The sequence below is a fragment of the Apteryx rowi genome, unplaced genomic scaffold (assembly GCF_003343035.1).
Source record: "Apteryx rowi isolate R43461 unplaced genomic scaffold, aptRow1 scaffold_152, whole genome shotgun sequence".
Classification (NCBI taxonomy): Eukaryota; Metazoa; Chordata; class Aves; order Apterygiformes; family Apterygidae; genus Apteryx; species Apteryx rowi.
Window position 1 is genome coordinate 963,277 of NW_020447775.1, and position 23,827 is coordinate 987,103.

At 53.2% G+C, this 23,827-nt stretch overlaps 2 protein-coding genes across 6 annotated transcripts in view; one reads left to right on the forward strand and one right to left on the reverse strand.

Moving 5' to 3' along the window:
- The first annotated feature begins 6,878 nt into the window (after positions 1 to 6,878).
- On the forward strand, positions 6,879 to 22,069 carry LMNTD2 (lamin tail domain containing 2). The gene is made up of 13 exons (XM_026059107.1): positions 6,879 to 6,898; positions 8,066 to 8,239; positions 9,024 to 9,117; positions 9,669 to 9,854; positions 12,218 to 12,319; positions 12,429 to 12,529; positions 13,668 to 13,876; positions 14,330 to 14,465; positions 14,834 to 15,029; positions 15,421 to 15,531; positions 16,774 to 16,949; positions 17,553 to 17,701; positions 22,059 to 22,069. The coding sequence occupies exons 1-13, from the start codon at positions 6,879 to 6,881 to the stop codon at positions 22,067 to 22,069; spliced, it is 1,665 nt and encodes a 554-aa protein (XP_025914892.1).
- LRRC56 (leucine rich repeat containing 56) overlaps positions 21,796 to 23,827 on the reverse strand; it is a 75,670-nt gene continuing 73,638 nt past the window's right edge. For all 5 annotated transcript variants that reach the window (XM_026059098.1, XM_026059096.1, XM_026059097.1 and 2 more), the window contains one exon: positions 21,796 to 23,511. In XM_026059098.1, coding sequence (XP_025914883.1) covers positions 23,319 to 23,511 — 193 coding nt within the window. In that variant the 3' untranslated portion in view covers positions 21,796 to 23,318. The remainder of the gene's footprint in view (positions 23,512 to 23,827) is intronic.

Below are 23,827 nucleotides of genomic sequence, written 5' to 3' on the forward strand. Positions count from 1 at the left end.
AACTAAATAGATTGGGGAGTAAAAATCCAATTAGGAGATTTAACAGGAAGAAGCCAAGCCCTGGAACAATAAAGATAATAGTTTTAGCCACCAAAGAAAAGATTAGAATGGAGTGGGGAGAGCAGATTCGCAGCGGGGCCAAGAGGAAGGGAAAACTGTAACAAAACCTTTTTTTTTTTTTTTTTTTAATAAAGAGTTATTGTTCCCCAAGACAGATTCAGATTACAAGCTCACCTCTGGCAAAGTTCACCTCAGGACCCAAACCGTGCAGGTGGTTCCCGCTTCTGTCCTAGGCTGAACACCTTCACACTTCAAAGAAGTCTGAAATTACAGTCTGGAATTGAGACCATCACTAATTTAATCAAACGAATCAGGGAAGAATCGATCACGATAAGGTTTGCTTGCTTGCTTTTCTTTTCTACGTTATCTTTTAAATACATTTTTGCCTGGGATGAAATCAAAGGAAAGGACCTGTTGCAGCGCTAAACGTGGTCCCTTTGGCTCTCGGACAATCCCAGACTCTTGCCTCCAAGCCCATCTACACCACGGGCTCTCTACAGGAGAGCAGGGTAGGTTGAACGTCACAACGGCTTGGTGGTCAGGAGACAGCCGAACACCCAACTCACTCATTAAAACGCCCAAACATCAACTCTTCCCTTCAGAGGAGAAAGCCTTGGATAAAAAAATAAAAAGAAGAAAACACCAGCTGCTTATGCATGGTATGTGGTGCCAATTACTTAAGCAAACAGGATCACAGGAGCTGGCACAGCCTGCAGCCAAGAAACGGAGGGATTTGGACAGAGCGAGAGCCGTGAGGCAGGTATCCTCTTCAAGCAACCGCAGTGACCTGGGCCCCAAAAGGTAGCTTCAAAGAGAAGATATAATCGGACACAGAAAGATTGGGAGAAGGGGATTGAGGAGGATCAAAGGTCTGGAAGAGCTTCCCTGCAAGCAACAACTTGYGTAGGCCAGGACTGCGCAGTCTGGAAAAGGCATGGCTTAAGAGGTTATGATGGAGGCCTACAAAGTCGTGTGTGGCACCGAGACGGCTGATGCCCCCCAGCCCCCCTGTCTCTTTCTTTCTTTCCAGCGCAAGAACCTGGGGGCACAGTAAAGCCAAGGGAGCCAAGTTCAAGGCGAGYGAAAGGACACAGCTCTTCCCACGGCAGGGAGCCGACTCCTTGCCAAAGGAAGCTCTTGGGTGTAAACATTTACGCGGGTTCAAGGCAAGACTGGACAAGTTCATGGGAAAAATGCATCTAGATTACTAAATATAGAAAACAGGGAATGATGAGGGGAAAGTAAGGGTCACACTCCTGCCCAAGGGGACCCCAAAACTGGAAGAGATGACATGGGTTCAACAAGGAGCCGGACAAATTAATAGGAGAAAAATCCACCTGGTGCTACTCTGTACAAAGACACCAAGKCCGGCTCAGGATGTCCCCAGGTCTGCCAGTTGCTGGAAGCTGGGAAATATTCTGAAGAAGCACTATTTTGCTTGCCTAGCTCCTAACTTTTTTTCCAGGCATTAGCTTTCACAGAATGAATGTCCTAAGTTGTTACGCCCACATCAAAAAAATCAAGCTGCAATCTCAACAGACTTCTCGCTAGAAGGCAATTTATTATATTCACTAGAAACAGAGGTCTTTCCACTGGAGCATCCCACCAAACCTACAAAGGATCATCCACGGAAGCTCCATCTCCAGGTTCACGTGACCCTATCCGGTCCATGGCCCTGTTTCTTGGCTAGCAAAAACCCACCTTTCGTGCTAGACGGGGGAAAATGATCCCTTACTTGCTGGGCACTTGGCTGCCGGCACCTGCCTCGCTTCAGACCGCTCATCAGATGGGAACGCACTTTTGTTCAGTCCAGGTGCCGGACAGATCTGAACTTCCAGGTGGGAAGAGAAGGTGCTTGCCAGCCGCACGGCAATGCCCCGGGGGAACGAGTCCCCCTGCCAACCATGTTTGTGCTGAATCACGTGTAACGCTTGCTAGCTCAGGCAGCCGCAGGGTTACGGTGCTTAATGAAGTGAATCGGCCCTGTGGATCAGCCCGAATGTGGCTCTCGGCAGTCCTGGAGCACCTCTATGTGGGTGTAGGGGAGAGCTGAGCCTGGCTCCCAGCTGGAGGTGTCCATAGGCTCCCTTTGGTCCCATCACTGGGAATTGCTCCCATCCTCTGGGCTACCAGGGGCCACTGCAGCTGGTCCGATGCCCTTGCTGGGCTTTTATGGCCTCTTGGGATGGCCGACGTTGGCGAGAGCTGCAGGTCTCGCGCCACAGAGTCCGAGGCCGGGTAAATCCATGTGTGCGCCCCGTGGTCTGCGTGTGTGCTCAGGCACAGCCTGTGGGAACCACCGTATTTTGGTGGATCACGTAGCCTCAGAGGTCCTTTCCCGTTCTCACAAAGCCAAAAAACGATGACGCCGCCCTGGCGAAAGCCATAACAAACTCCCGACGCTACGGCACCGCGACACCAGAGGAGGAGGAGGAGGAGGAGGATGGGGAATGAAAGCGCTGTTTAAACTCGAGTTGCCACGCTCACAAAGCGAGACGAAATCGTGCTCAAGCCAAACGTTAATTAGGCGGCGCAGGCTGCGTGCAGCCTTTGTGCTTCTCCCTCCGGGATTAAGCAGCRGCGGCGAGGACCGGCGAGCCGAAAGGCTGGCAGCCGGAGGTTAACCCCAGGTCAACCAGCCCTTTTCTCTGCCTTTCAGTCCCAGCACCCCGACGGCAGGGCAGCCCCGGGCTCGCACGGTAAACGTTTTTAAATAGCTCCTAACCCGGCTCCTATTCAAAGCTCGCGGGTCTCGCTGTCGCAGGACGGGCCTTTGCGGGGCTCGCTCCTGCGCGTCTGCAAGCGCATCGCCGCCTGCACGGCTGCAGACTGCTGGACTGGGCTCCGGAAAGCCAGGTTTGGTTCCTGACTCTGCAACTAATTTCTCCTGCCGTCTTGAGCAAGCTGCTCGCAGCCTGACTCAGCCACCCGTAGGCTTCCTTACGCTGCAGCAGCGTAACTGCKATCCAGGCTTTTCCCTCCGCCGAGACTGCAGTCTGATCAAGGGAGCAGGGAGGTGAACGAGGACAGAGGAGCGAGGCACGGTGCCACCAGGGTAATTTCTAGAGGGCTCCCGGTAAGCAGTGCACGGCTCAGGTGGAGAGCAAGCACTCGCGCTGTGCGATCACTGACACCGCCTCATTACCGCGCTGTCACGAGCCATTTAGCACCCAGCAAACAGCCACCGTTTTCTGTAAAAATGTGCTGGCTGCAGTGAGAGGTGCTGGAGCTGGGAAGCAGGGACACTTCGGAGATGGGCCRCAGCAGTCTGAACTAAGGGAACGAGATATAGGTATAGGTGTGTGTATGTATATACATGTATCTTTATATATATATACATATAAAGATATCTCCTTTACATTGGCATAGCTTATTCTTGTGTGGGAAAGAGGAAAAAGGTCCYGATACAAGGCACTTAAAAGATGTCTTTCTGTTAAGGGTTGCACTCCTTAGAAGACCAAAATGTTTCTCCTCTTAAACCACCGCCTCATGTCCGACTGATATTTATGGTAATAAAAATATGGTGCACACATTTGGAAATTTAATCCAAAATCATTAAGAGGGCAAATTTAGATCAGGTAAGTTGAGCCACATTAAATCTTTTTTTGTGTACGCACTCATTTGAAGTAAATATTCTGTCRTTCAGGTTAATTTATAATTCCTTCAAAAATCCTTAGTTAAACTAAAGGGAGCATTAGTCCGAATCCATTATTATATTCCAAATGGGAATGTCAATACAGCTCTTAGCTGGTTTTATATCATCTAATTTACTTATACCAGCATAGAAACACCTGTAAATATCCTGGAGTGAAGAGATTTTGTCTCCTCTTTTCCCAAGCGAGAGGAAAAGCCCTCCAGGATTTGGGGCATCTGGCTCAAAACTGCAGCCGGACCCCAGCACCACTGTGTCCAGGGCAAAGCGGAGGCAGAAGCAGGCAGAAACTACGGTGAGGGGGGGACGGGCGCCTGGAGGGGGGGGGTCACCCGTAACAGGGGCTTTCTGCTGCAAAGCAAGTCAGCTGGGGCGGGGGGGAAATTAATAGAATAGAATAGAATAGAATAGAAAATAGACTAGAAAATAGACGATAGGATAGGATAGGACAGGATAGGGCTAATGCTCGCCATTCCCGCAGGAAATCCTCTGAACATTTGGTGGCTGTGATGGGGACACGAGGTTGGGCCTAGTGCCAACTTATTTTCCCGTGCAGTTTCAACCAAGCCACCTCCACTGCCGTCTCCAGAGCAAGCAGATGAGCAGAGCTGACACCAGCTTTCGGACAGGGCCCTTGCTGTTCGTGCCAAGATCCCATGTATAAATCGGTATCTCAGAAAACGTGGAAAACACCCACGTTGAAGATCAGATAAATTGGCGTCTCATGCATCAGACTGACCCACGGAGCAGCTTACGCAACGGTGTTTTCTCCGAACAAGTGCAAACTCTCCCTTGACCTGTAATCACCGACACGGATTTGTCAGGGATAAGTCATGTCAAACCTATTTAATAACCTGCCGCAACAGAGCCGCAGGCTTCATGGAGAGGGAAAAGCAAGAGATGGCATATCTTGATGTTAATAAGACTTCAGGCATCGCTATGAAGAAAACTTTCCCACAAGGAAGTTTAGGGAAGGATCGTGGGGATAAAAGCATTAAAAAAGGCATGCAAATCTTTCAGGTGCAGAGAGTATTTACCAGGGGCTCACGTCGAAACGGAGAGAGGCCCCGAGCAAGGCTCCGTGGCCCGGGGTCCAAACCCGTTACTGGTTCGAGCAATACGACAGCGAGTATTATGTTCGGAGATGACAGCAAACCGGGGGCATTGCGAGAGTACCCGAGAAAGGGATTACGCCTCAAAGCAGTCTTGCCAGATTGGAGAAATGATCTGGAAAAGAAAAAAAAAAAAAAGACAGGACATWACTGAATAGAGCTAAATGCGAGGCATGATGCTGGCGCTGAAATAATTGGTTGGACAAATATAGGATGGCGAGTAGCTGTCGAGAAAGAAAAGCTTCTCTCGATGGTAACAGATGATACGAGTTAATAGTGCCGTGCTGGAGCGTGCAAAACAGGGTCTGCTCRCAGAGCGCTCTGTTCGGCGCTGGTAGGGCCTGTGTTTTCCCCATGCTCTCAACGCGATGGAAGATTTCCCTAGAAAACTGCCGGGGTGGAGAGGAGCTTATGGAACGAGCCCGACTCCTCATGCCAAAGGCAGAGCAGATTGCAATTTCATTGCTGATGCCTTATCCTGCCTCTCCRAGATCAGATTAAGAGTGGCACACGATCAAAGAGATGGGAACGCAGAAACCGATAACCAAAGCGCTGCAGTCACCCCGCTGCAAAGCTCGCGCGGAGACAGGGCGCTGCAATTTTGCTGCAGAGGAGCCTGGGCTCAGCGAGGCAGGGGATGAGGCACTAACTCCACGYGTTTGTATTGCAGCAAGCGCTTGAGCTGCCGTGTTTCCACTAGGGCTTTGCTATGAGATAACTAGCTTCCAAAAAAAAAAAAAGAAAAAAGAATCACTTTGCCTTTTTGGAGAGTAAAAGCAAAGCGCGAGACCGGTGCAGGCTGCTCGAGCCGCCTCTTCGCGGGGCTGCCTGCTGCCGCGTGGGAGGTGTCGCTGCGGCACGTGGCGTTGCAGCCGTCCTGCCGTTCCCTCGGATCGATCCCTCCGCAGGATCCCCGTGGCACCGTGCTGGAGAGTGGGGCGGGACGCTGCTCGCTGCCGTTAYGCGTTTCTAAGGCGGAGAAGAGATGAGTATTTGGGTTTCTCATTAAAGCCCGGGTGGCCTGGCTACATCTGGGATGGCCAAAAACAAGGCCAGGCATTAATGGCGCGGCAGGCGCGGGCCTGCGGCTGCTCTCGGCCGCACAGCGGTGCAAAGCGTCGACGGCGAGCGCCCCGCGCTCCGGAAAGCCCCGCTGCGACGAGGGCGCCCGGCGGGGAGGCTGGTGCCCTGCGAAGCACGGTGGCGTGCAGAAGGCAGGAAGCAAGCACCCTCCCGAACCGGAGCCTCGCGGAAAGCGGCGACTCGCCGGCTTCGCCGCGCAGCCGGCTGCCTTGACGCCTTTCCCTAACGCTGYGTCCGTGCCGCCGCAGCAGCGCTTCTGGGACGCAGATGTCCCCGACCGGAGACTTCAGCGCGAATAGCGCCGGGGCTGGATGGGGGCAGGACCCGCCGCGCGGGGACATCCGGGGGTCGCCCGAACCCCGGCGGGACGGCCGAGAGAGCCCGTCCCGGACACGGGCAGCCTCGTTACGGCCTGACGGCCCCTTATCTTTTTAACGATGGTGTCTCTGGAGTCAGCTGAGGCCTAACGCAACGCGTAACCTTTAATTACATGAGTCCGGTTTTGCAGCTGCTTTTGCTCACCACCAAACAGCAGCGTTTAGCCCTCCGGAGCCTGCTCCACGCTCCGTTTCTGCGTCATCCTTAGCAAAATCAGCCGCAGCCTGCGGCGTTAGGGGGTACGAGAGCCCCTAAACCAAAGCGATTCGGATGCGCTCGCTTTTGCGCCAACGCCATTGCACGGGAGAAGCAAAGACACCGCGTCCGCCCTACTCACGCTTTCCACGGGGTCGCTCACCAGCACCAACGGTAATTCACGCCGGATTCTGCCTTTTCCACGGCAACAGCCGGGTGTCACAATCCGCCGGAGGGAGGCAGCCGGCGCGCGAGGGGCAGAGGGCCCGGAGCTGCCAGGGCCGAAGAAATCGGAGGACGCCCGGATCGCCGGCGGCGGCGCGGGYGGGAGGGACGGAGGCGGCTCAGGGCCATGCCGAGCCCGGAATAGCGCACCAGCTGCTGCGCTCGCGCCCGCGATGATCGCGGCATATGGCAGGTAAAGAATAGCTCTGAAGGGGAGGAAAACAAAGCGGGAGAAGGCAGGCTGGCGCGGAGCCGGGGAAAGCAGCGCCCAGCCGATCCCCGCGGGCAACGGTGATGCCGGACACGAGGCTTGCACGTAGGCAGGGGATGTTACTGCAGCCCTGGGCACCTCCGAGCCGGGTTTGCTGCAGCTGGAGCGCGAGAAGCCCAATTTCCCAGCTAGGGAAAACCTCCAGGGTTATTCCCACGGGGCCTGGGAGCTCTGGCTCCAAAAGGCTGCAGTCGGCCCTTGACTTTCCGCAGCCCAATAAGCCCCAAGGCTCCCGGCATGGCTGTGGCACCGTGCCAGCGCGAGACCTGGCACAGGAGAAACCTCTTCCCGAGAAGCCCCGGAGAGGGAGAAGCAAAGCACGGCAGCATGGGGGAAAGGAGAAACAAGGAGCAATTACAGCCTCTCTCAATTTTGACACCGCTTGGCAAACACACGCTTTACCCCCTCGTGACTCTTATTATTACGGCCTTTCCTTTAAAAAAACGGGGACCAGCTGGGGCGGGTGGCAGCGAGAGGAAGGAGGAGGAAGCGCCCGCGAGGCTGCCGCCGGCTCCGAGTGCTGCTGGGCCGGCACGGCACCAGGGCACTCGACAGCGTTTCCACCACAACAACCCGAATGTCTCTTCTGGGGCAAATCCAAGGGGAAATGGGACTGAAATAGCAGGTCGCAGGCTTGAAACAAGCGCAGGGAGAGATTTCTTCGCACGATAGCGGAGTTAACCTGGGGAACTCCCTGCCAAGGGGCACCGCGGCTGCTAAAAATGCTACATGGGCTCAAAAAAAAAAAAAGCACGCAACCCCAACAAAACCTGGGAGAATTCACAGAAGAAAACCCATTCATATCTGTTGCGTATTAAACTCAAAGCTGGGAAGCCTCTGAACTGCAGGGCAGTATTTTGGGTAGGTTTCGCTACCTGCGTGTCCTGTGCAATAGGTACCTGTGCACAGAGATGCTCTAGAGGTATCCCRGGGCTCCCTCATGTGCAGCGCGCTCCTGCTTTCTAGCTGTATTTCTTTTCTACCTGTTGCTCCTCGCTGCCAGCATCACTCATACCCTCAGAGCGCGTGAACGGGCACTCGCCCGCTCACCCAAACCTCTCACCCCGAACCACCCTGCTCCCTTCGCAGCGTGGCCCCCAAGCAGGCGGAGGCGCCGAAGCCGGAGGAGGACGTCCGCGCCCTGCGCTTGCTGCTGCAGCACAAGGACGTGGAGATCCGGGGGCTGCGAAAGGCCGTGCAGCAGATACCCGCCGCCCGGCTGGCCTGGGCATGCCGGGAGGTGGCGGGCGCCCCGCGCCGGGGGTAAGGCCGGAAAGCGGGCGTGAGGGGAGCGCGTAGACAGAGAGACACCTCTAGGGCACTGAGCACCTGCAGGGCCTGCAGAAGGTCAGGCTAGGAAGGTTAAAGCTTCAAGCGGGGAGTGAGAGCTCCACGCTGCTGCTCCCCCCGTGAATCAGCCTGCAAACAAGGCTGCGGCAGAGGCGCCGGGGACGGGAAAGACCGTCCAAGCGCCGTGATCCAGAACGTGAATAAGTTGTATGTGGCAGGGAACAGCCACAGGGCGCGTTAAAAGAAAGCGTTCAGACCCTCGTGGCAGTTTGCACCAGCTGAGACGCTGGCTTGCTGCTTTCCAAAGAGCTGACGCCTCCAGCAGCTGCTCCAGGCAGGAGATAGGACCGGCTGACAGCACCGTGCCTCCCACGTGTGCCCCGGCAGGGGCAGGTTGGGAGAGCAAGACAAGGAGAAAAGTCCCTGGGAGGTCCCTGGGCCCTCCCCGGTGGGCAGACAGAAGGGTACACGACCGTGTGCAAGGAGATGATGAGGCTGACCTGGTCCTGTTGTCCATCTAGCCTCCTAGTCACCAACAGGTCTGGGCTGTGGGCTGCAGAGGTCAGCAAGTGGCCCCCAGCAGGTGGTGGGCAACCAGGTCTTCTCAGTCAGCCTCAGCTTTTTGGTTTCCACCAAACCACAAGCAACCATGGGGCTCTTGGAGGTCACTGCTGGCTCTAGGATGCACCAGGGATACTGGGTGATCTCCAAAATTGGTCTGGAGGTGGAGAGGCCAACCTTTCCAGAGGTCTTCCAGGTGCCAGTGCCAAGACACAAGCCACCAGTGCCTGAGAGCAGAGGTAGACCGGCTGGCTGCTGAGCTGAGGACTCAGAAGGAGACCTACACCCAGGTAGGGCATTGGGAGAGCTGGGACAGCCCGGGGTTGTGTGAAGAACCCCTTCCCCAAAACAGCCAGTCCAGTTGGGTTCAGCAAGAGGCACGTGCTGTGATGAGGAGGCTGGGGACACAGCTGGCTCTGCCGTGCAGTGAGGGATGGCCCCGAGAGCTGGGCACCGTCAGAAATGTGGCCCTGCAAACACCTTGATCATCCTTCTCCCTCCTGGAGCTTGTCCTGTTGGGGGCTGAGGGCACCTTTTACCCCTGCTGTTCCCTGGCGGTTGGGTTTGATTCTCCCTGTGCACCCACTGGTGGGTGAAGGTGGAAGCCAATTTAACAGCCCAACATGCAGGCTTCCCTTGTATGTAACACATGGATCCGTCTAAGAGCAAGACGGAGACATTTTAGAAGGTTAAACAAGAGTTGGACGGGAAAAGGGCAGGTCCAAACTCTTTGCTGAGTAATTACACTGACCTCTCTGGATACCTGCCATGGGAGATCAGGCCTGGAGCATTTGGCATTGATATTTAGTGATTTTTCATTTTCTCCTTGCCTTTTAAAAAGAAGGTGCAGTTTCTGGAGGAGAAACTTCAGAAGATGGAGGCTTTGGTCCTGCAGCTGCGCAAAGATGTTGAGCGGCTGGAGCAATCCCAGGCTGAGTGCTTCCACCAAGAGTCCTGGCAGGCAAAAGTGCCAGCCGTGAACCTGCCTCCAGACTCGGAGTCAGGCGGCTCCCAGGAGAGCTTTGAGGTGGGAACAGAAGCATCTGAGACCTGAGAGAAAGGCAGAACAAGCCCAAGGGGAGCAGGAAGCAGGGAGAGAGGGGAGGGAAGGGTATTTACGGCCCCAGATGAGGCATTCAGCCTCCACACCACGTTTTAATGGGGGGGGGGGGGCTGGCACCTCACGATGGGGGAAGGCACCAAGGAGTAGATCTGTGGGGCTCTTGAGCCCATGGTGGAGGTGCCCAGAGCTCTTGAGGGACAGGCTCCCGCCCTGCGTCCCTGTGGCCCCAGTTGCCCGGTCCTGGCTCAACCCACTGTGTGGGGCCCTAGCTAGGCCATCTAAAACAGGCAGCTACAGAATTCAATATGAATTTGCTGCAGCTGATCCTGAAGGAAAGATGTTTTTATGGTGTTTTATTCTCTCATAATTATCTTGCTGCAAAAATGCAATCATTGCAAGTGACAGAATTTATTAACCAACATGACAGCATTTCCACAAGACCTATGATAAATCCTATTCATCACAATTTCTGTCTCTTTCTCTCTCCCTTTAATTCCATCTTCTTTAACCTGCAAAAACCCCAAGGGCTGAGAGACCCTCAGACACCAACAATCCAAATAATGGTCCAGTCTCCAGCCCAGGGCATATTGTCCCAGTGTAAATAGTTACTCTGAGCTCCATGCGCGAGATCTTCCAGAAACATTCCCTTCTTTTGCTAATCTTCCTCTGTAAATCACACAGGTTACAACCGACTGTCTAGTATGTCCCTTCACACAAGGATTACGTGACTCGTTCCACCTCTTCCCCCATTTCGGGTTTGTCACATTCGAAAGCTCTTATCGTTGTTTGCCTATTTACTTTGTTTGAACTGCAAAAAAATGCTAATCGTTCTTTGCAAAGTCCGCTTGAACTTGAGGTAAAGTTGTCACTTTTTCCATAGCAACAAGGGCCTCTCCTTTGTTTTTCCATGTCACTAATCTAATCCCAAGACTTGTGTTTGAATTCAGACTTCCTTCAAATTGTTCATAATCCAAAAAATCAGTATTGTGCAACAGCAGTTAAAAGGGGAAAATAATTCTTCTCTTTGTTCCTCAATATGACAAAATTTACAGTAAATAAAACAAAAAGGATAGGGCACGATCATGAAGAAGTTTAACTTATATATTTTTTGCATTTAACAATCAAATCACTAGGGATATTCCAAGCAAAAGAGACATTTGGTGCTTTGAATCCCCCTCAAGACCTATGAATATTATTAATTCAGGGATATCCCTGTAAAATCACCCCTGTTAGAGCATGGCATCACTGGAGGAGCTGGGAGCAGACCAGGAACATTGTCTGCAGGGTCGTAGCAGCTTTAGGGACTGAACTTCTAAAAGGGGGAAATTTAGTAACTAAACGAGGAAATTCTCCTTTTCTGGAAAGGGAGACACTGCCCTGACCATAGATGCTATTCCTTATACGCATCGTTTTTCTGAAAGGGGCCAATACGTCTTCACGCTGAAAAATGCCTGCCTTACRAGAGTTTTTCCTGATTTTGCAAAGTTAGCAGATAGGTGTTCACTTGGGCTGCCTGGAAACTGCCATCCTCCGTTTTAACCCCTCAACTTTTGATGGGTTTGTTGCTTTTGGGGGATTTATCACCCTAGCCTGCCTTTCTCCATCGATTTACCAATGCCACAGCTGATCCGAAGCCCACTGAAGTTGGCACCAAGACCCCTCCAAGGCCTGAGTCTTGCTCGAAGCCTGGCAGGCTTCAGAGGCCAGAGACCTGGGAAGGGTTAGGTTAGGGTTATCAGCTCCTGCAACCACGCACTTGCCATTTCTTTCACTTTTCTTTCTTCCCTAACTCGGTTCCAGCCTTGTCACTGCTCCCATCCTCACCTGTCCTCGTATTACGCGGCAGGAGCCATCCCTGCTCCCAGTTTCCCCTCTCCATGCTGTTCCCTGCAGTACTTCCTCCTCCTCTTGCCGATCTCCTCCATCCCAGTACAAATTTCCCAAAGGTTTCCATCTCCCGCTGCTATCGCAGTCTTACCTTTGCTTTCTCTCTCTGAACCTGCCAACATTTTATCTTCTTTTCACGGGAGATGGAGGAACTAAACACTGCGGCCACGTGCAGTATTGACACGCCCGACGTGTTTTGAGCGGCAGGAGAAGAGCAGGTACTGCAGTACTCACCTCCAGGCCCATGTTACTTACTGCTACCGCCGTCACCTTGGCTGGCATTGGGAAGCCCTGCTCTCGGCCTGCCAGGGCCCCCGTTCCCGCTGGATCCCTCTCTAGTTATCCACCATCAGGAATCGCTGACCGAGGAAGGCGTGCAAACGCTAGGGCACGCGTTACGAGGGTTTTTCTCACCTGCTGCTTCTGCCTTTCCACCGTAGCTTTGGTCAGAGGCAGAAAACAAGAACCCGATTCCAGGGCTCAGCGTCATGTCACTGCAGCGGGTCCCCAAACACGTGAGCCTCCTGGATGCCTTCTCCAAGGTCAGTCCCACAGCCCAGCCGTGCCAGGGAGCATCCGGGGACAAGCAGGGGGCTGTGGTTTGCCCGGTGCTGAGCAGGGACTGCCAGTCCCAACATCCTTCTGTTTTAGGAAGAAGACACGGCGCCGCTGAGGATGGAAAAAGAAGAACCAGAAGAAATCCAAAYGCTGCTCAGCCCGCACCTCGCTGCCAGCACGGACCTGCGCAAGAGGTACCGCAACGGCAGCCCCGGCTGCCTGCCAGCCCCAGCATACCACGGCCAGGAGACGCGGGGCAGCAGGGCCTGGGCAGCATCGCTGTTGTACTGCTTTCCTCCCCATAAACCTGCCCCTCCGCTGCCTGCCGTGGTGATGCTCCTCATATCCCCAATCTCCAGCTGTTCAACGTATCCTGGCACTGCCAGGAAGAACCCCCCAAATCCAGATTTCCTCAAGGACTGCAGGACTAAGCCACATAATATTAGGAAAAGGGGAAGGGAAGGAGGATGGAAGAGAGGTGGAGAGAAAGGTGGGTAGAAAGGGAGAGAAGTGGCAGAGCTTTAACCCAGAGAGCCTCAGCTAAGCCAGGAGAGGACTTGTTTCCAGATCAGCAAAACTGGCAGCCGGGGATTTGCCCGTTGGGAAAAGAGCAGTCGCAGCAGCGCAGCACCGAGCTGGGACAGCAGCGGCTGCAGGGCCGGCAGAGGATGGGTCAGCCCCGAGGTGGCTCTTGCCGCTCTGCTGCCATGGGAGAGGATTGCAAACATGGAAGGAGGAGCTAGGACTCGAGCCGTGCAGGGTCTGGAGTTTGTCTGGAGGTCACGGCTGCTTTCTGTAAAAAAGAGATTTCTGTTTAAGGCATGCTGAGATTTCACGTAGCACCATTAGAGGCCATGTAGCACCACTACTTTCAAGTGCTGAGACAGGGGTTGGGGATGTTCTCCATTATATTGCATGTGTGGCAGGCTTCCTATAAAAATATTTCCAGATAAATTTAAGTTGTATGTGGTAGCAAGACACTACTTGCACAGTGTATTTGGGGGCAACACGAGGCAAGCAGACCGGACGCTGGAGAAGATCCCAAAGGAAATGTTAAGCCCACCGTGTGCTGAATGCCTCCCAAGCACTCTGAAGCTGCTTATTTTTGGTTTGCAAGCCGTTTTACTTCCAAAAGTACACTTGTCAGACTCTCTTCTTCCCCCTAGTGTCCATTCAGAAGCTATTCAAGATACTCTCATCAAATGCAGCAAAAGTTAGGGCTTGCCTCAGTGCATACGCATTAATTCTCTTCCTGAAGCACAGCTTTTAAGAGTTTATAAATAATATTGCAACTCTCTACCCAGTCATTCAACGCTTTATTTTTCTTTACAGCTGGAAAAATAACGAACTCGGGAAATTAAGCTCAGCTCAGAAGATGGACAAATTCCCGGGGAAAAAAAGACAAAGCACAGACAGTAGCCAGTGCAGGAAACCTCCTCTGAAATTAGATCAGCTTTCTGACCAGGACGAGTGCCGGGACACAGTATTATTCCAGGACTTTCCAGACACACCGGGCAGCACCTGGCCAGCGGGCTCTGGATGTAAGTGTGGTTTCTGCCCGTCCCGGCAGCTGCTGCTAGCAGCTCCTTCACACATGTGCAGCCTGGCTCCCGTAATCCGGACTAATCCCTTGGAGAGGGTGAGAATTAGGTACAGCTGAGATAAAAAAGTATCTGTTTTACACGGTGCCATGCTGGAGGATCTAGTTACAAAGCTGTCATCCCCTGATGTAGTTAAAAAAATCATCTCAATTACTCCCTCGGTTTCAGTGCGGTCACTTGGGTCCCTCTAAAATCCAGCTAGAAACACGCAGGTGCAGCATGGTTTCTAACTGCACAGGGGGACAGCGTACGCTCCTAATGGCAGGAGACCTTGTCTCAGGGACCGGGCAAAACAAGGGATTTGTCCCAGGGATGTGGGAAACCAGTGCAGACGTTCCCGAGGAGGGTTCCCACGGGTGGCCTCACCGTTCCCCTCCGTGCCATCTCCTGCAGCCCCCGGGCCGAAGATCGCCACCGAGCTCCCCAGGTGCAGCCAGATGACCCACGTCTTCCTCAGCGGCACCGAGGGCTGCGGGCCTGCCAGCCCCAGCATGGCCAGCAGACGCTGCTCCAGGGAAGAAAGCGAAAGGTGAGCAAGCGCCAGTGAATCGCGCTGGGCTGGCTTAAAACAGCCCGGCTTTGCCAGCGGGCAGGTCAGCACGTTGGCTCCCACTGCTCAGAGCTGGGTATCCCAGCGCAGACCCACCTGCCTTGGATCCCCATGCGAATAAGTAAAGCTCTGAGCCGGTGCGGCTGACATAGGGCCATGAGGTCTCATTGGGCCACCCTGCAGGGCAGCCACTGCCATGGGGGTAGAAAGAAAAGAACTGGGAAGGATGACATATTCCCTGTCACAGAGCTGCCCTTGCATGAGGTTGCCCTCACCTGGGTCTCACCTCCTACCACTGAAGGTTCGGGCTCCAGGGATGCCTCCTCACTGAAGGTCTGTGTTCCCAGGCCATCCAACGGCACCAACTTCCTGAAGATCGTCACCGTGGATCCCAATGGCCACTTCATTCGGATCCTCAACTGCTGCTCCTATGTCACCATGGACATCAGTGGCTATGTCATCCAGCAGTGGGTCGGCAAGTTCCCCCTATCCATCTACCGCTTCCCTGCGGACACCACTCTTCCCCCACGGCATCATGTTACCGTAAGCAGGAGCACCCGTCCACGTAGGGTGAGGAGGCCAGAGACAGGGAGACCCTTTGGACCCCAAGCCAGGCCCTTCAACCACTTCTGGGAGCAGCAAGCCCTAAAAGGGGGCTGAAAGCCAAACTGAGCATACCGCAGATGAAGGCACCCCCTTACCAAGTGCACAGATCCCACAGAAGGTCCTGTTGGGTTGGAAGAGGGCAGGGGTAGGAAGAACATGTGCTGCCAAGCACCGAGGTATGACTGCTCTGGCCAAAGGTCCCTGGCTGAAAGCAGAGCAGCTGTCCCCTCTCCCACGCACAAGTCTAGCCCACCCGCAGTGCCCAGGTGGTTGGTTTTCCTCTGGGCTGGCATGGAGATACGCACACCAGGACATGTCCTGTCCCTAGGTCTGGGCTGCAGGGACTAATCTCGCCGAAGAAGATGCCAAGCTGAAGGCAAGCCAGTATTTCCGAGCAGGCCCAGAGTGCACCACCATCCTCAGAGACTGCCAGGGCCAGGTGAGCGACACCGGGGGGCTGGGGAACGGCAGCGGGTCCTTCCCCAGCCAGACCCCAGGGTGCTGGACACGGGCATCCGAGAGGGCCTGCGCACCAGGAGACCCCTCCTTTGGGTGGCCTCTCCCAGTCCAGCTGCACCCATAACCCGCCTGGCTGTCGGGGGAGATGGCAGGCAGCGGGCGGGCTGGGGACCTCTCAGAGGGGCGCGAAGCTGCGCTACCCCTTGCTGGGTGTCCGTGCGGCACACGGAAGGGCAGCAGCAGGTTTGCCAGCCCGGGCAGGGGGAGCGCTGCTGCGGCAGCCGCCCAGGGCAGCCTGGAGAAAAGGCCCCCGCTCTTTCCCCGTGACACACACCAAGCCCAGGTTTCTGGCCCAGCTCCACAGCTGACCCAGCACTGCTAAAACCAAGCTGTGTGTTAAAACCACCTGAGCGTCTCCGGGCTGCGCAGGTGACGGGCAGTTCCCGGGCGCTCCGCACAAGCCCGCAGAGCCCCTGCCTCCGGGGTGGCCGGGCTGTGCGTGGGGGTGGCGAGGGGGGCAAAGGCACCGTGGAGCTGTCCCCGTGACTTCTTCCATGCGTCAAGCTTGTTTGCTGCTAGACAGGATCAGTAATTACAGACAACAGCCTCTGCAGCCTTGTACAGCAGCTGATTAGCCTCTTCCTATTTCGTGGCCAATTAATCACGTATGGCAGTTTGCATGAGGCGGCAGCAGCCTCTCAAAGACCCGAGCCTGGGTGTTGTCCGCACTTAGGAAGGAGGATGATTATTCCCTGCATTAAACAAATATCAACTAGTGCCGGGGGAGCGATGGGACTGCAGTGCTCGCTCAGGAGGGATGAGGCGCAATTACGCTTAAAAATTGAGACCAGTTTCCTGGACAAGCACTCTCAGGGCCAGCAATTGCTCCGCGGCCTCCAGCCCCAGAGCTCTGCGGCAGCCCCAGGCAGGGTTACAGCCCCTCTGCTCCTGGGGCCCAGGCGCCAAACCCACCTCCCTCGGCCGGAGATGCGACGAGTGCACAGTTCTCATGCGGCATTGCCAGGACGTGCCGTTCTCTGCCCTCGGCGCGGCTGGCCCCGGGCAGTGGCTACGCTGCAGGCTTGCAAGCTGGTGCAGCAGCTGGCAGCATTGCAGCGTCTCCAACGAGAGTCACCCCACCTGGCTGCACCGCGAGGGGACGAGAATTGCCAAAGGAGATTAATTCTCTCCCTCTTTTCTTGCTCTGCTTGGGCCATCCAAGATTTTGTCGGAGTTCAAAGCCCCACACAGACGCACTGCGGCCGCAGATGCCTACAGTGATAACACAGACCTTTCAGTGGACAAGTTCCCGCTTGATCAAGAGACAGACCAGAGAGCAGCTGCCGAGCCTCCTCCTGGGCAGAGCACAGGCATCCCTGCAGCGGTATCAAAAACCAGGTAAAAAATGGGGCCAAATATGTATAACCAGGAAAGCAACAGGACCCTCTGCGGGGCTGCTTCGTGCAATGGGGGACAGCGGGATGCAGTCCCACAGTCACTGCTTGCAGGCTGCCTGGAAGCCCCCGTGACCTGCAGGGTTCGCAAGCCCAGGTTAAGCCACAGCTGCAGTTCGTGCCTCAGCGCAGGCAGGGAGAAAGCGGCCCTGGCAGAAGGCAGGATGGACAGACTGCGGGGAAGCTGCGCTTTGGGGAGGCTGCTGTGTGTGGGAGAAGCGGGGAAAGCTGGGGACGGCGGGGCCGGGAAGCAATATCCTCCCCAGCACACAGCTACGTGCACTGCAGGCCTTTTCTGGACAGGGCCAGGCTCCTAGAGCAAGGAAGACTGCTGAAACCTAAGAGCACGCGCCTAGGATCACTCAGTAAAATCGCATTTCTGACAGGCCCTTTTCCATAGCAGCACAGTCTTAAGCCTTCCCAGCACAGCCCAGGCTCTGGATGCTAATTTGGATACTTGAGTTTGATCTGGAAACACTAGAAGAGGTGAACGGGGAGGTTTAAAAAAATGCTGCTGCCCGTGAGCTGACCTTGTTGTCCTTCACAGCCAAAGGAGGAGCTCGTCTGACTGCCCTGCCAGCAAGCCTGCCCACTCAGATCAGCCCAAAGGTGGCAAGAGGAAAACAAAGGTGAAACCTAAAAACATGCCCTCAAGCTCCGTCCGCTTCTCACCGGAGCACCTCTCCTGTGCTGCAGGTGGGTGCAGACACAGAGCAGGACACCCAGGTCCCCGTGCTACCAACCGCTCGGCATTGAACAGGCTCAGCTGTCGTTGCCCCGCTGGGCGCATAGATCCATGCATGCACACACACCCCCGCTCTAACACACTCCCTGATCATCGCCACCCTTCAAGGCTGGATCCTTTGGCCCAGCCTAGAGAGGAAAGACACTTGAGTTCAAATTTCCAGTGTCCCCCACTGGAACTTCATAGAGGTCAGATGCTGCTGACAACAAAAACATGGCATACCAAGCAGCTGTCCTAGGGCAGGATTCATCTCACCTAACATCGATGGTACCAAGCAGATGTCTAGCTGCCTAGTATCCTCTTTTAACAACGGAGAGACCAGCACTATTGGAGCACAAACTATCTGACTCATTTTAGGTGTCCCTGTCAGATGAATCATATCCCAGAAACATCCATGTCTTCCTGTGGCTGCAGACACTGGCCACAGCAATGAGGCCAAGCACATCAGGCTCTGAACACTAGGCAACCCAAGAAACAACCTAGGAAATTATCTAGAGCTGACCTGGAATTTGTATGTATTTAAACAAGACAGATGCATACAAAATTTCCCTTCCTGAATGTCTCCTGTTTTTTTGTTTTTTTTTTCCCACTTGGCAGCCAAAGGAAGTATCTCTTCTTCATCTAGCAACGAACACAAATTTGTTCCAAGTGCAAAGCAGCCCGTGTCTACGAAGCTTTCAGCAAGAGTAAGTAACTGCCTCGCTAACGAGCACAGCAGGCGACGAGCTCAGTGGCAGAAGTGGGCTGTTACAACAGCTGAGCAGGGGACACTCGACAGGGCTAGCGTCCTCGCTGGCCTGTCCCAACGGGGCGCTCCCCGGTCCCCGGGACAGGCCAGGCTCTGCAGAGCTGGCGCTCGCAGAACGCAATCCCAGTCTGAGCAGCAGCCTTTTTTCCTTTGCCATTTCTTTGGGTGAGATTTTGACCTGGACATGTTCCCTTCAGGAGGGGGAAGGGTTTTTAGACACCAAAATAAACAGCTGCGTTGCCCAAGCTCTGGCCTAGCTGGCACGCAGCTCCCCGCTTCTTCCTCAGATCCCTTTTTAAAGCTCCAACGGAGCGTAGCCTTTAGCACGCAAGGAAGTACCATGTGCTGCAGCAGGGCTCTTCTCAGGATGCCAGTTCGGTGGTGCTCAGAGGCTTTGTGAGCACTGCTGTGCTGCTAACGCAGTAACAACGTCGCTTGGGACCAAATCCCTTCTCCCCCTGCTCAGAGCCGTGCTCCCTGCAGCTAACATCCCCCTCCCTTAGCAAACATGCCCAGAGCTGCTCCCACCCTGATGGGTGGCTGTCCGAAGGACGAGACAGCAGCCACCGCCACATGGTGACCAAGGAGGGACAACCCGTCTCTGGCTGCAGCAGCACCTAGTCCCAGGAGGCAGGGCTTCTGCCTGGGCAGAGCAGCCCGCAATGGAGGCATCAGCCAGAGACAGGAGGGAAAAGGCACAAGGGAATGGGGTTGCTTCTCCCGTGCTAAGCGGGAAGTGCTTCAGGGAAATAAACAGACCCACCAGGAGCTGTGGAGTAGCCTGCTCCAAAGAGACTTAATTTCTGGCAGAAAATTCTTCCCTGTGGTGCTGATTTATTAATAGGTGTCTGTGGGGGGGGGGGGTAGTTCTCTCCCCTCTCTCCTGCTTACACACTAAATATCAATCTGGCAGGCAGTAGCAAATCCCATTAACTCAGAGAGATGCTTAAAGGCATCAGCAGTTCCTGGCCTGCTGCAAGAATGAAGAGATGGACTCTGGTTATGTACATCCGAAACTGGTCCCATCCAACTGGAAGTGAGGACTCTGCTGAGCTGAATATTAATAGTCTGCAGAGGCAGAGATGGGAATAAGCTCATTCATTAAATGATTTTTTCCATATTTAAGGGACCAGTGCAGGATTTCGACAGAGGAAATGGTGGCAAGAAAACCCTCTACGAAACTCCCCATCTATTTCCCTTCTGGGCCAGAAGAACCTAATTCACATGCAGCACCTCATGCCTGACATTTTCTAATTAGCCTATTAAAGCCCTGGCTAGCTTTTACTTTTTATGGATTATAAAGGTGGAAGGTGAACGAGCAGAGGCTAAAACCAGAGCAAGAATTTCCTCTATGGATCTGTTACAGTTCAGCTGTAGATATGATTTGCAACAGCCCCGTTTATTTTGCTGATCCTGGAAACCGTAACAGACACCAGAGTGGCAGGCCTGGGAAACCTCGGGGTGCATCTGCTCTCACCAGAGATGAGACTACCAGCTTTCTTCCCTGTGAGGTCAGGCTGCGATCACAAGCTTGCTCGCTTTAACAAGCCTCCCTGCTGCTCCATGCTCGACAGCGTAGGCTGGGTCTGGTTACACGTTTAACTGCAGGGCACACGCTCTTGCACGTATTGCTCAGCAGGTCAGATCCCTAAGAAAGGGAGCAATGAAGGGGGCGTGCAAAAATCACATCTCTTGACAGAGAGTTGTCCACCACTGCCTGCCTCTCTCTGCTACCTGCTGAGCTTTCACATATCGAGAACTGCACGAGCAAGATGTATGCATGGAAGGAAGTCGTAATTCCTACCTGTGCTGCTGCTCTGCTGCCGAGCCTTGCGCCAGTCACTTCATCTTCCTCCTCCTTTGTATCCCTGAGACGGGGATACCAATCCTTGCCCTGCCTGGTAACATAGCTAGAGACCCACCTCTGGAAAGCAGCCTGCAAGAGCTAAGCGTTGTTATTTATTTGAGAAGGGGAGCATTGGCCTTTTGGTATGTTCTGGGCACACAGCCAGCAGTGCAGCTTGACACCAGCACGGCTCCCAGACAAGCTCGATGCCCCAGGGGTGCCCTGACCTCCCTGCCTGTAGGGTCCATCTGAAAACAGCCTGAGAACAGAGCTGCTCCGGGCTTTCACTTTTCTGCACATAACCCAGGGGTTAAAATGAGAACTGTGGCATCGGAAAACTGCCCTGGAAACGTTTCCCAGTGCATCCCAGGGCCCCCAGCTCCTGGAAGTGCTGCTTTCTGCTGCGGGACAGTCCCGCTGGAGCAAAAACATTTTGCATTTGCTAGAACATGCCGCGATGCTCACACTAACCTATTCACTCCTCACACCTCCAAGCCAGCTCTGGATACTGCAGTCCTTGCAGTAATACTGACTGGGCAGACGAGCCCTCAATCCAAACATGGCTTCGATACCTGTCTTTCTTACAGTCGGTGGCTGTTTTGAAGGTCGCACGCTGCCCGCACCCCTGACGGTTACCACCGGGGTATCTGATGGAAAGTTAAAGCAGGAAACTGAGCAAAAATGCTTTGGACAAGGCCCTCAGCATCTCTTATTTCCCACATACGAAAGCAGAGCTTGGGAAGGGGGGTTGCCGGTTCAGTTCTGAACTTCAGGGACAGAAGAGAAGACTGGACAGGTAGCAAAACAGTCCGTACTGGGGTCTCTTTTGCTAGATAAATGGTGACAAAAAGCAGACAAAAAGGACTGCTCGGAAGACACCCAAACATATATTATTCAAACTTCTTTTCCTTTCTCCCTGCTAAGCAGCTCATGGCAATTTACCAATTCAAGGACAAAAATTCATTTTTTCTGATCATTTCTCCACACCCTCTCCCCCACCACAGAGAAGCTCCTTGCACCACATACAGACAGAGCCAATCTGTGTTTGCTGAGAAAAGAGCTCACAGACATTTTTGAGAGTAGTTTCCAAATCCGTACCCGGAATCTTGCATCTGCAAATGCACACGTGCAGACCAGTCTAGCTGCCCGATTTTGATACACAAAAACCCACTTATGCTTTTTCTGCCCCTTTGAAATCAAGTACGCAACTTGAGAAGGACTATTTCCCTCTGAATATGTGGGGAACACAGTCCTAACCATCACCCGCTGATACTACCCTTGTCACAGAGAAGGGCCTAACTGTTACCAGTGCCGAGCGCCAGCGAGGGCTGCAGATTTCAAGCAGGCAGGGAGAGTGCAGAGCACTCCTGAAAATTATGCTGCCACTTTCTTCTTTCTTTTACAAGGTCAGATTTTTTTTTTGCTCATGGTCAAGTGACACTGGCAAAGAGTCAATTTTAGAAGCCAGTTTAATGACACAGGCACAATTGTTGGGCAACATCTGACTGGAAAACCTTCCTGCATCCATAGTATTTCACGGAATCACGTCATGTCATTTTTAATGCTTTTGACGGCTGATTTCCTCAAGTGCCCACTGAGGCTGTGCAAAGTGGCTTCCACCTCCAAACTGTTTTGTAGGAGAAACTGGTGCAAGTACCCCAGGACAAGATGAAGTTTTTGGGCTTACTCTGTTATTCTGCTTGTTTCCTTTAAGCTGACCAGTAGATAGATGACATCAAACAATTCATTAGCTCATCATGTAATTACTGTTTTATCAACTGATTTAAAAATATGTATATCTAACATAGTCATTTAAATTAGATAAAAATGTGATGATGCTTGGCTTCAGACTGCACCAATAAAATTGTAAGGCCTAGACATTTGGATCAGTATCTCAGTTTGCAGTCACTAAAACAGCTGTTTTGAATCTCACCCAACTATAAAACAAATACCCCACTGAAAAACAGGAGATGTTTCCTTACACCCCTACCTCATCTTAGCTGCTGTACCATTTAAAATAGTTGAGTCAGAATTTGTAAAGCCCATTCGATCTAAAAAGACCAGAAGCAGAAAATTTACTCTAAAGGTACATGCAAAGGAGGCTCTGACACAACACAACTTGTTTACAGAGGTCAGCTCTACTTATGAAATTCTGATGTGCAATGTCTATCCATAGGCACTGAGAGAAGTCCTTCCAGGCAGCTACAGAGCAGATAAACACATTAATGCCGTAATGAGCTACTTCTTCAGCATTCCCTCCCACAGCGATGTAGTCAGCAGGAACCCTGGATAATCATGAACAGGCTGAGCTCTGCGGGGCCATGGGCATTAGCTCTGAAACCACTCCGGCTTCCTGCAGGCTGGATTCTTCCTCTGCTGGGGACACAGGCAACACACCTCTGCCTTGCAATATGCTCAGGTCATTGCTTCCCCTTGAACTCTGCCTCTGTCCCTTGCACGTTAAATGTTTAGGACTGCAGCAGATACTACCAGGACCATTTCTAGACCAGGCTACTGACTGCAAAAGGGAATGCCCCACAGCCCTCACCTTCTCTGGCCCACTTTGGGAACTGCAGACTAAGTCCTGTCTGGTTTAGTGTCATTGCCTTACTCGCAGTGACACTGCCCTTACTCACAGAGCAGGGCATGATGTGAAAAAGTGGAAATATGCTAAGACTTGTTCTGTTTTAGTACAAGAAAGCTGCAAAAATAACTGTGTTTTCTGTAATAAGAGGTTGATTAGCTGTTATGTTGATCAGCAGGTGCTCCTTAAAGAAAGCACTTCTGACCAGCTGTAGCCTTAATTGAGGCAAATCATGCCATTTGTTTAAAGTGCTCTGCTTGCACAGCTCTGTTTAGCTTGCAGATGAAGCTGAAAGATAGCATCAGCCCTTCAAGTGTAAGGAACACATCCAGTGACTCAAGACTGCGCTGCGTGCGTGGCTCCAACACACGTAGCCATGTGGGCTGTCTTCTAGGACTGGGGAGTCTTGCTCTGAGATGTTGTCGAGACACTGGGTCTGTCTGGCAACTTCTGCAGCACAGCCCTGGCAGTCAGGGGCCAAGCTGCATTCATCACCCCAAACCTCTCTGTGTTTTTTGTGGATGAGCGTACAACTGGTTGGTGATGGTTGATCATTCTGGGTGCACTCTTATCCACGGTGGCCCTGGGGAAAAGAGAAACACTAAGGTAAAATTGCACTCTGAATCTGGATGTCTGCACTCTTCCCATTGGCTCTGTGGACTCCCAATCTGAAAACTGAACCAAAAGTTTGCAGGACTGGGAGCAGTACAAGGCTCACCATCTTTCCATACAAGGCACACGCTCTGTGTGTACACTGCACCGTAATAACTATGTTAACATAAAAATCAAGATCTCATATTATGACTCTTCAGTTCTAGCTCTTCAAAGAAGTAATGAGATGCCAATCTTACAGTGAGAGGGTCCAGTTCTTAGAGTAAGAGGGTCCAGAAATAACCATG